At 37.6% G+C, this 12,199-nt stretch overlaps 1 protein-coding gene across 1 annotated transcript; it reads right to left on the bottom strand.

The window, feature by feature from the left end:
- Positions 1–9,072: 9,072 nt before the first annotated feature.
- On the bottom strand, positions 9,073–11,548 carry LOC123392897 (60S ribosomal protein L38-like). Its single transcript, XM_045083046.1, is given in 3 exon segments — positions 9,073–10,859; positions 10,861–11,083; positions 11,529–11,548. Coding segments are annotated over 3 exon segments (336 nt in total). The 3' UTR covers positions 9,073–10,766.
- Positions 11,549–12,199: the final 651 nt, after the last annotated feature.

The raw sequence follows: 12,199 nt of genomic DNA, 5'->3' as shown, positions 1-12,199 counted from the left end.
CTCTTCCTTTTATATTCACCTACATACAAGGCCGCCACACTGTTTTGGATATTTCTTTTTGTGTATATGTCTCCTCTTCAAGGTTATGATTTCTTGAACATAGAGCATAAATTACTCATTTCTGTGTCCTTAGCACTCACATAATACCTGGAAAAATAAATGTTATTAAAGTGAACTAATTGGAATATGATTGGTAATTTTAAATGTCCATCAAAATTCTAATTTCTGGAGTGCCTGGGTGGCTCATTCATTAAGCGTCTGCCTTCGGTTCAAGTCATGATCCCAGAGATCTGGGATCAAGCCCTAGATAGGGCTCCCTGCTCAGTGGGAAGCCTGCTTCTCCCTCTCCAACTCCCCCCTGCTTCTGTTCCCTCTCTCACTGCATCTCTCTCTGTCAAAAAAATAAATAAAATCTTTAAAAAATTCTAATTGATGTCTTGATGTCTGCCAAGGTTAAAAACTTCTACTAGCCCAAGTTAAAGCCATCCCCACTCCTTAGAAAGGCCCCACCTTACTCTATAATTTATTCCAGAATGAGAAGTAGGAGAAAAGTAACAAAATACAAAAAGGTGGGGCACCTGAGTGGCTCAGTGGTTACGTGTCTACCTTCCTCTCTGGTCATGATCCCAGGGTCCTGGGATCCAGTCCTGCATCGGGCCCCCTGTTTGTCCCTCTCTCGCTGTGTCAATCTCTGTTAAATAAATAAATAAAATCTTTAAAAAAAGATATAAAAAGGCAAATTTATTATCACTTAATAAAAGTCTTTAGTGATCTAAAATCTTTCAATCTACATAGATTTTGAAAGGGGCAAACATTAGAAAGGGAATTCTCCATGGTGGACATGCCAAAAACGATTGGCCCAAGCCATAGAGTATTAACAAACAAATACAAAACATATAAGGTTTACCAGTTGCCAGACAGCAAAAATGGGAGAGATTAAGAAGTTCATTTAAGTACATACTAAAACATAAATCTCCTAATTTTGACAGAAATATCAAAATATCTTTTGCAGAAATACTTCTAACATCTCAGAATTTCTCTGAAACTTGACCTAGAGATATTTACTTGCTGATTAGTTGAAGTAAGAGCCAGAAAAGAATTTAACTATCCATATGAAACCTACAAGGAAAACCAATTCTGTGAAGACAGTGTCACATGTCCTTGTTCAAAACAAAGAAATAATAATTAAGAATATCATTCTGTACCAAAGCCTTGGCAGGAGCATCTAATTGATAAGATGAAGGCCACATACCATGTTCTTCCTGACAGAAGGAAGAGACAAGGAATATCTAACTTCAGCTATTGTGGTAGTATGTGAAGACCTGTCACTACATATCTACCCCAAATAAGAAGGCTTTTAAGTGCTGGAGAACTTTCTGTGTTTTGTAAAAAATCTTTTTTTTTTTTTTAAAGATTTTATTTATTTATTTGACAGAAATCACAAGTAGGCAGAGAGAGAGGAGGAAGTAGGCTCCCTGCTGAGGAGAGCGCCTGATGCGGGACTCAATTTCAGGACACTGGGATCATGACCTGGGCTGAAGGCAAAGGCTTTAACCCACAGAGCCACCCAGGTTCCCTAGCCAAAAATCTTTTAAGGCACAAAAAGTTTTACTCCTTGATCACATAATGGGTATTCTTGTCCTTTGGGAAATGTTTTTTTCAAGCAGTAATTTTTGGTACCCAAGTTCCTTCCTTCTTGTCTCTGCCATTTTCAGTATTGATTCATTTCAGTATATGATTTCCAAGGGTCTTGCACTTATTTGCACTTAATATGGCCAAAGAGGAAAGAAAGAGCATAGAGAACTACTCATCAGAAGCTCTCAGGGGAAGAAGACCAGACGCTCCCCATAACTTCTCCATACATTCCATTGGCTCAGGACACAGGCTTAGGGCCATGTCTAATAGCAAAAGGGCCTTGAAAACCATGTGTGAGCTCAGTAAGAAAAGAATCTGGTTTGGTGAATAACCAACAGTCCATGTCTTACCACTGATAATTATCTTCCACTACAATATTTCAAAAAAGTTTAGGTCTTAAATCAAAAGAAGCAAAATATAATGATGAAGTATCACAAGAAAAAGTTAGACTAAAAATTGAAAGATTTATTGAAAAAACATAAACTCTGACAAAAACAAGGTATATAGATCTTTAGAATCCATCAGTCAAACATCTGGATTAAGGTTTTGTCACTTTTTTTTCTAGATGTTTTATTAAAAAGCTTGTGATTGGGGGGGGGACCTGTTTGGCTCAGTTGCAAGAGCATATGACTCTTGATCTTGGGGCTGTGAGTTTGAGCCCCACATTGGGTACAGTGATTACTTAAACAAACTTAGAAAAAAAAAAAAGAAAGAAAAAAGAAGGGGTGCCTGGGTGGCTCAGTTGGTTAAGCATCTGCCTTCAGTTCAGGTCATGATCCCAGGGTCCTGAGATTGAGCCCTGAGTCAGGCTCCCTGCTCACTAGGGGTGTCCGCTTCCCCCTCTCCCTCTGCTTGCTGCTCTGCCTTACCTGTGCACTCTCTCTGTCAATCTGTCAAATAAATAGATAAAAAAATCTTTTAAAAAAAAGCTTATGATTAATATTTTAGTCACTGACTAATCAATATATTTCTTAGATTCCATACCCTAGAACATGGGGGTAAGGCTGAAGCACCTCCCTGTACCACAGAGACCAAGACACCCTGCATTAAAAGGGTAAGAGAAGTAACTACATATTGACCAAACTGCCTGTCCCCTAGACCAGTGCAGCACCACATGGAGAGGTCTTCCCTGAGCCTTCAGGGAAGGCTTCAGTTAATCCAGTGGGAAAAGAGAACCCAGGGGGAACAATCAGCCACCTCTAGCATTATGGATGGCTTTGCAGGAGCTCTTTCTCTGATCTCACACTACAGGAACTGCAGGGGAATTTGCGGGGCTCAACCACTGGAAATCTAACTCTGACAGAGAGAGAGAAGGGTCTTTTAACAACCAGCACATAGATCTTGGCAGGCAGAGTTCATACCTGCAGTGCCCAAGTAGTAATCCCAACCAGTAGTTTTGCTCATCTGCAGAACCAACTGTGTCATGGGCACACTCGACCAGGAAACTTGGTTCCTTATCTAAATAAGAATGTGGATCTCAGTCAGGTTTACTAGCTAGGACTGAGTACTATACTCAGTAATAGGTGGGACTATGAATTAACTTCCTTTCCCTGGCAGAGCAGCAGAACAGTACCCAGGAGCTATACAGCTCAATATTTGGGGGCCTAAATCAGGCCACAGTGTGCATTGAGTTTCCTGGTCAGGTGAGGCCACCAGTTTTGCTCTGCAGATGGGGGACATCATTGGCTGTGCTTTCTGTTTAAGTGTCACTGTATGTAGGGGTGTTGAATGGGTTACGCAGCTTCCATATGCTTGGGTTACATTTCCTGGTAGAACAGGCTGAAGTATGTATTCAGCATAAAAACAAACAAATAGAAATCCTAGAGTAACTAATCCTAGAGTAACCTGGAGGATAAGACACTGGAATTACCTATAAGAGGAAAAGCTAAATAAAAATTTTTAAAAGAGTTAAGCAACCTCTGAGAATTACAGGACACAAAGAAAAACAATATTTGCATTATGGGACTTCCTGAAGGAGAAGAGTAAAAGAAAGGGACAGAAAGTAGGAATATAACAATGCTAATTAAAATCATAAAAGTATAAAAAGGTACCATAAATCTCACCAGTAATGGTAAACATATAGCCATAGTTATATTCTGCAATATGGTAATAGTGGTATGTATCATTTACAATAATAGTTTAAAAGTTTTAAAAAATAATAATAAATAACCATAATTACCATAATCTGTTATTATTTTCATATGATAAAAAACATAAATTGTATCAGTGATAACCTAAAATGTGAGGGAGTAGGGAAATAAAAGCATAAAGTTTATAAGTTCTATTGAAGTTAAATTGGGATCAATTTAAAATAGTGTTGTAAGTTTAAGATATTAAATCTCATGATAACTACGATGGAAAATCCTATAGTAATTATGCAAAAGAGCACAATATAGAAGTCAAAGGATACTGATACCATGAAACATCAAAACAAAACAAAACAAAAAGACAGCTGGATAAGAAAAAAAGAACAATGGTTCTACAAAGCAACCAGAAAACTGTAAGCAAAATGGCAAACAGTAAGTCCTTATCTATGAGTAATTACTTTAAATGTAAATGGATTAAATTATCCAATTAAAAGACATAGAGAGTGGATGAATGGATTAAAAACAACAACAACAAGAAGAAAATAAGATCCAAAAATATGCTGCATACAAGTGATGCACTTTCACTTTAAAGATACATATAGACTGAGAATGAAGGGATGAAAAAAAATATTTCAAGCAAATGGTAACAGTAACAACAACAACAGCAAAATCTGGAGCTATTATATGTATAGCAGACAAAATAGACTTTAAACCTAAGTAATAACAAGAGACAAACAAATTCATTATATATTAATAAGGGGTTCAATACATCAAGAAGGTATAATAATTATAACTATATATGCACCCAACATTGGAGCACCTAAATATATAAAGCAAAAACTGAGCTTAAAGGAGAAATAACAGTAATATGATAATAGTTAATATCCTACTCTCAACAATAGATAAATCATTCAGGCAGAGAATCAATAAGGAAACAGTGAATTTAAACAATGCTATAGACCAAATAAACCTAAAAGACATATCCAGAACATTCTATCCAAAACAGCATAGTACACATTCCTCTTAACACACATAGAACATTCTGTAGGATAGATCATATGGTAGACCATAAAACAAGTCTTAGCAAATTCAAGATTGAAATTATACCAAGTATTTTCTCTGACCACAATGACATGAAACTAGAAATCACTAATAAAAGGAAAACTGGAAAATCTATAAACACATGGAAATTAAACAACATTCTCTTAATCAACCAATAGATCAACCAATTTCTTCAAAGTAATTAAAGGGTAAATAAAAAGTTTCTTAAGACAAATTAAAATGGACATACCAGAACATATAAGATGCAGCAAAAGCAATTCCAAGTGGGAAATTCATAGTAATAAAATACGTATATTAAGGAGCATGAAAGATTCCAAATAAATGATCTAACTCTATGTCTTATGAAACTAGAAAAAGAACAAACTGAGCTGAAAGTTAGCAGAAGAAAGGAAATAATAAAGTTTAGAGAGGAAAAAAGTGAAACAGAAAAATAATAAAAAAGATTAACCAAATTAAGAGTTGGTTCCTTGAAAAAATAAACAAAATTGACAAGACCTTAGTTACACTAACCAAGGAGAAAGGACAAAAGACCCAAACAACAAAATTGTAAGTGAAAAGGAGATATTACAACTGATACTACAGAAATTCAAAGGATCATAATAGGCTTTTATGAACAACTATAAGCCAAAAAACTGAATAACCTAGAAGAAATGTAAAAATTCTTAGAAACATGCAATTTGCCAAGACTGAATCAGGAAGAAATCAAAAATCTGAATAGACCAATTACTAGTAAGGAGATTGAATCAGTAATCAAAATGTTCCCATCAAAGAAAAGCCCAGACAGATGGCTTCAGTGGTAAAATTTACCAAACATTTAAAGAATTAACACCAATCCTCCTCAAACTCGTCCAAAAATCAAAGAAGGGGGTACACTCCCAAAGTCAGCATTATCCTGATACAAAAACCAGAAAAGAACACTACTAGAAAGAAAACTACAGGCCAATATTTCTGATAAATATAAAAAGATTAAAAAATTCTCTAAAAAATACTAGCAAATTGAATTCAGCAGCATATTAAAAGGATCATATACTGTAATCAAGTGGGATTTACTCCTGGGACACAAAACACAGAAAACGCATTTGACAAAATTCCAGCTCACAGCTAACATCAGACTCAATGGTGAAAGGTTGAAAGCTTTTCCTCTAAGGTCAGGAACAAGACAAGAGTGCCCACTCTTGCCATTGATATTCAACATAGTATTAAAAGTCCTAGCCAGGCTTATCAAGCAAGAAAAGGAAATAAAAGTGTCAGCACTGGAAAAGAAAATGTAAAACTGTCTCTATTTGCAGATGACATAATTTTATATATAGAAAATCCTGAAGATTCAACCAAAAAACTGTTAGATCTATACAATAAATTCAATAAAATGGCAAGATATGAAATTAACATACAAAAACCAGTAACATTTCCATACACTAACAATTGATTATCCAAAAAAGAAATAAAGACATTGTCCCCATTTATAATTGTATGAAAAACAATAAAATATTTAGGAATAAATTTAATTAAGAAAGTCAAAGAGTTGTACTCTGAAAACTATAAGACATTGATGAAAGAAATCAAAGAAGATACAAAATAATGGAAATGCATCCCATGTTCATAGATTGGAAGAATTAATACTGTTAAAATGCCAATACTACTAAAAGTCACCCAGAGATTCAACTGAATCCCTATTAAGATTCTAATGACATTTTTTACAGAAATAGAAAAAACCTTCTAAAATTTATTTGGAACCACCAAAAAACTCTGAAGAACCAAGGAAATCCTGAGAAAGAACACATGAGGGGCATCACACTTCCTGGTTTCAAGCTACCCTATAAAGCTATAGTCATTGAAACAGTATGGCACTGGCATAAAAGCAGACAAATAGATCAATGGAGCAGATGGAACAGAATTGAGAGCTCCAAAATAAACTCAATCATATATGGTCAACCAATATTTGACAAGGGAGTCAAGAATACTCAATGGTCTCTATAATAAATGGTGCTGGGCTAACTAGATATTCACATGTAGAACAATAAAACTGGATCCATACCTTACACCACTAATAAAATATTAACTCAAAGTGGATTATAGACTTAATTGTTAGATGCGAAGCCATAAAGTTTCTACAAGAAAACATAAGGATGTAGCTCCTTGACATAGATGATGGTAATGATCTTTTGGATATGAGACCTACAGCACAAGCACCAAAGCCAAATCCAAGTAGGACTATATCAAACTAAAAAGCTCTGCACAGCAAAAGAAATCATCAAGAAAGTAAAAATACAACCTATGGAATAGAAAAAATATCTGCAAACATCTGATAAAAGGTTAATACCCAAAATATGTAAAGAGCCTATACGATAGCAAAAAAAAAAAAAAAAATCCCCAAATAACCCAGTGAAAAAATAGGCAAAGGACCTGAAAACACATTTCTCCAAGAATATATATGGAAAACCAACAGGTACATGAAAAGATGTTCAATATCACTTGTTCAATATCACTAGGGCAATGCACATTAAAACCACAATGAGATATCACCTCAGACCTGTTAGAATGGCCATAATGAAAAAGACAAGAGAGAACAAACCCTGGTGAGGATGTTGAGAAAAGGGAACCCGGTGCACTGTTGGTGGGATTGTAGACTGGCGCAGCCACCATGGAAAACAGTATGGAGCACTCTCAAAAACTTAAAAATGGAAATACCATATGATCTAGTAGTTTCACTTCTGGGAATGCATCCAAAGAAAATGAAATCACTAACTCAAAAGTACATCTGCACCCCCATGTATGTATGTATGTTTTATATGTATATATGTGGGTGTGCATACACACACACACATACACACACACTATGACATACTATTCAGCCATTAAAAAAAAAAAAGGAAATCCTACCATTTGCAACAACATGGATGGACATTGAGGGCATTATGCTCAGTGAAATAGTCATATAGAAAGAAACAGATACCGTATGATCTCACTTATATGGAATCTAAGAAAGAAAAAAATGAAAAGAACAAAAACGACAAACTCACAGGAAAAGAGGTCAGATTTGTGGTTACCAGAGGTGGGAGGTGTGGGGAAGGGGAACTGGAGAAAGGCGGTCAAAAGGGACAAACTTCCAGCCGTAAAACAGATGACGACTAAGGATGCGACGTATAACATGATGACTAGAGCTAACACTGCTGATGATACATAGTTGAGAATCGTTAAACGAATAAATCCTATGAGTTCTTATCACAAGGAGAAAATTTTTCTCTTTTCTTTTTATTATGTTTATGTAAAAGATGGATCTGCTGTAGTAATGACAGTATATATAAATCAAACCATCATGTTGAGTGCCTTACACTTCTACAGTGACGTATGTCCATTACTTCTCAAAAAAAAAAAAAAAAAAACTAGGGGAAAAGGTTTAGAATTTAAAGTAATGTCAATGTAACACATGACAGATTTTAATGTGGGATTTGGTTATTCACTTCTGAGTCCTTAGAAAAAATTTGTCTTTTAACCGGTAACCTGGTTACCTACTTTTGCTCTAAGAATGAGTGGGTCTGCAGAACCATAACTTTGATCAAACCAGTTGAACTTTTGATAGCATCTGTATCAAAACCTGAGGTTTTCGTGTTTCTTGGAATGATGTGAGATAGCAGGCTGTACAGATCAACTGAGGCAAAGTTAAATTCAACACAAAATTTGGAACTGTGCTTTCCTTATGCTCATTCGCACAGTCTGTTTTTTGTTTCTTCGTTTAATCTGTGTTCCACTTTGTCTTTTCCTGCAATTAAGATTAAAGTAGCCAGACAGGGATGTCTAAATCATTTATCTTTAATATGTAAAGGGACAGATTGTCATCAGCCTACTTCAAAGATATCATATCCTTGGGGCCCCTGGGTGACTCAGTTGGTTGAATGGTTTTCTTCTGCTCAGGTTGTGATCCTGGGGTCCTGGGAGGGAGCCCCCATCGGGCTCCCTGCTCAGTGAGGAGCCTGCTTCTTCCTCTCTCTCTGCCCACCCCCCAACTTGTACTCTCTCTCAAATAAATAAATAAAACGTTTTATTTATTTATTTGAAGACAGAGATCACAAGTAGGCAGAGGCAGGCAGAGAGAGAGAGGAGAGCAGGCTCCCTGCTGAGCAGAGCCCAATGTGGGGCTCGATCCCAGGACCCTGAGATCATGACCTGAGCCGAAGGCAGAGGCTTTAACACACTGAGCCACCCAGGCACCCATAAATAAATAAAATCTTTAAAAAATAAATAAAAATAATAAAAGATATCATATCCTAACTCAAACAAAATAAGTCTTTGGAAATTCCTGGCTTCTGCTACAATTTTTTTTTCCCTCTTTTCTTTTTAGTTAATGTATGACCCTAACAAGTTACCCCTCTAATTGGATGTTTGCTCAGGCAGTTAAAAAATAGAGTTAACAAGAAAAGCAAGTGAGTTAATAGGCCCTTTTGTTTTTCTTAACAAGGCACAACTTAAAATCTAAATGTTAAATTACAGAACATTATTACCAAATCTCTTATTTGATGACATGTGTGGCTAAATGCTTAGGCCTTTTTGTGTGTAGAGGTTATTGCATTAAATAGTGCTGGACAATATAAGTTGGTATATATCTTATTAAACACACTATTGAGCAAATGAAGTTAAAAAACAGGGAAAGAATGTCCAAGCTGTTCTGTTTTGCCATGGAGTATGTGTGCGTGTGCGTGCGTGCATGCGTGTGTGTGTGTGTGGGTTGTTTATTTTCTTTTGGATGGCTTACATAGTAAATTGTTCTAAAATTGCGGAATAACAGGACTGCATACTCTGAGAAGCAAGGGAAGTGTTTGCTCCTTTTCTAAAGTAGGTCGGCAGAGAGCATTTGGTAAGAAAAGGACAATGAAAACAGTCTATGTTAACATAAAGACAGGCTGCTTTTTATGTCCTCCTGGACTCTACAGAGAAGAATCCCACCCTCATGACTGAGCAATGAATGTTTCTAGTTAATTTAGGCATGTGGACAAAACAAAACAAAACAAAAAGGGAGAAGAGAAAGCTAGCAACAGGCTTGTACCGCTAACTAACTTAGCAGTCTTTAGAGATGTTTAAATAAGTGAAGCAATTAAACACACACACACACACACACACCTGGGAGGATAAGAAGCAAACTGGAGAACAATACTGAAAATGCGCACATCAAAGCAGTTGTCACATCTACATGAAGCCTGTGAAGGTGGTGGTTCAGCCCAGCTATGAGGGGTCCTGTAAGTGCCAGTCTCTCACCAGGACTCAAACACACTGAAAAACAAACACATCCACAAGTGGTCTGTGTACAGATGTGTACGCAACTTCAAGTTGACCTACCACACATATACAAATAGCTTGTGCACTTTTGGGAATGCTATGCTTTGACACAGAAAAGAACGCACAGAGAACAATTGTTGTGCTTCGGTGTGGAGGTGAACTTTGATGGAACTTAGTAAAACACAGAACATTTATTACTGTGATGAATGGCTCTCTGGGGAGTCATATCCATGCCCTCCCAGCTGGAGTAGAGGGCTGCAGTGACAACGCTGGGTAAGAAAGGGACGGAACAATAGGTTCTGTGAGTTCAAGAAGCTGAGGTTGCCCTCCCAGAGTGGGTGGTATAAGCATCAGTCCTAAGCAGCACATAATTCAGAGGGGAGTGATGGATTCTTGTGGAATGTGGAAATAACAAAGAGGGTAAAAAGAGAGCAAATTAGGAAAGTGCACTTGAATCACCCAAAGTGCTGAGGATTTTTTGTGTCAACAGATTCCACGATTGAAAAGCCACAAGACGGGTGAGTTCCCTGATCAAATCCAGGACCCACCATCCCCAGCAACCCAACAATATTCATCTAAACTGGAAGTCACTGCAACTGGCCAACTGGAGCAGCTGGAAAACAAGTATCCCTTCCACCCCTTTAAATAATTATTTATTCATTTGTTTAAGTTTTTTAAAAATTGCAATACAGTTAAATCAGCATGTCTGGTTCACTTCCGTTCCTTCACTTTGCAACCTAGGGGCAGGGAAGGCTTCAGTTTCTCTGTCTTCCCTCTGTCCAAGGTGTAAAGGTATCTGCTGTACTAACTAAACTGCAAATGCGACATTATCCTTGCTTTTCTCCATCTTAACGGATTTCGCATCCTTTCTCCTGGCCTTGAGCAGGAAGTTCTTGATTTCCTCAACTTTGCCAGTTTTGACTAGGAGGCTCACAGGGAGGAAGAAAGGACTTGCACGGCCAGATAGATGCCCTTTTTCACCTTTTCTACAAAACGTTATAAAAAATACTGATGTTCTCCAGGGGCGCCTGGGTGGCTCAGTCAGTTAAGCGGCCGCCTTTGGCTCAGGTCATGATCCCAAGGTGCCGTGATGGAGTCCTGCTTGAGCTCCCTGCTCAGTGGGGAGTCTGCTTCTCACATCCCCTCTGCCTGCTTCTCCCGCTGCTTGTGCTCTCTTGGTCAAATCAATAAATAAGATCTTTAAAATAAAGTAAAATACTGAAGCTCTCTAAGCAAGAAAACTGAGGTCAAGTTAAATGAGACTCTTGCTGCTCACCTTGGCTATGTTCTTTCATTTATTTCATTGTCCATTTACTTGAGAAGCTCCTGGCAGGACCTGTGGACACGGATGGCTGTTTATTTCAGAAGTCAGATGCCTGGCCACTGTCTCTTAGAATCCCAGCAAGGTAACGACTTGGGGAAAAACTCTGTACCGATTGTGAAAGACCCACTTGTAACTTAGAATCGCAGCACCCTGATCGCAGCACCCCCATCCCCCTACCCCGGAGGCCTCACAAGCAGACAGAAATGGTGTTGTGGTGTGGAAACAACCTGTCAGAACTGCCTTGGTTCTGCGGTTCCATGATTGGTTTGGACACTGGGTGGAGATGATCAAAAGCCCTTAAAAATCAGCCGTGGAGGGAAGCTCCATTGTCTTTTGTCTCTTGCAGCCCAGGGTTTCCCTGCTGCCCCCTGCTAGGATAGAGAGCTGTCAGCACCAAGGCTCCTAGCTCAGACTTTTTATTGGGGGAGGGGGGAGCCAAACACTGGATTTTGAATCTAAGTTCTAAAAACAAATTAGAACATTTGTATTCTATATAATAATGGATCCTAAATGTCCATTATCAGAACCTCTTGATCATATGGTACTTTCCAAAAATAACAGTTCCAGGATCCCAACCCAGTAGAGTCTGAATCCCTGGTCCTGGGGTCAAATTTGGCCATCTGAAATTTTAATGACCTCCCAGATGATTCTAATGATTGGCCAAATTTGAGACACAGAGATTTAGTTATTTTTTTTAAACCAAATATTTTTAAATGTATCCCTAGAGATTCCACGAGAACATATGCTTGCATTTTCAATATTCAAATTCCAATACCCTACCAAGTCACACTATCTCTTTCCAGTGTCTTGGAATAGTTAG

Source organism: Mustela putorius, unplaced genomic scaffold (assembly GCF_011764305.1).
Source record: "Mustela putorius furo isolate JIRA1106 unplaced genomic scaffold, ASM1176430v1.1 tig00000682_pilon_pilon_pilon, whole genome shotgun sequence".
Classification (NCBI taxonomy): Eukaryota; Metazoa; Chordata; class Mammalia; order Carnivora; family Mustelidae; genus Mustela; species Mustela putorius.
The sequence above is the reverse complement of the archived record's forward strand: the minus strand, read 5'-3'. Positions and strand labels throughout refer to the sequence as shown.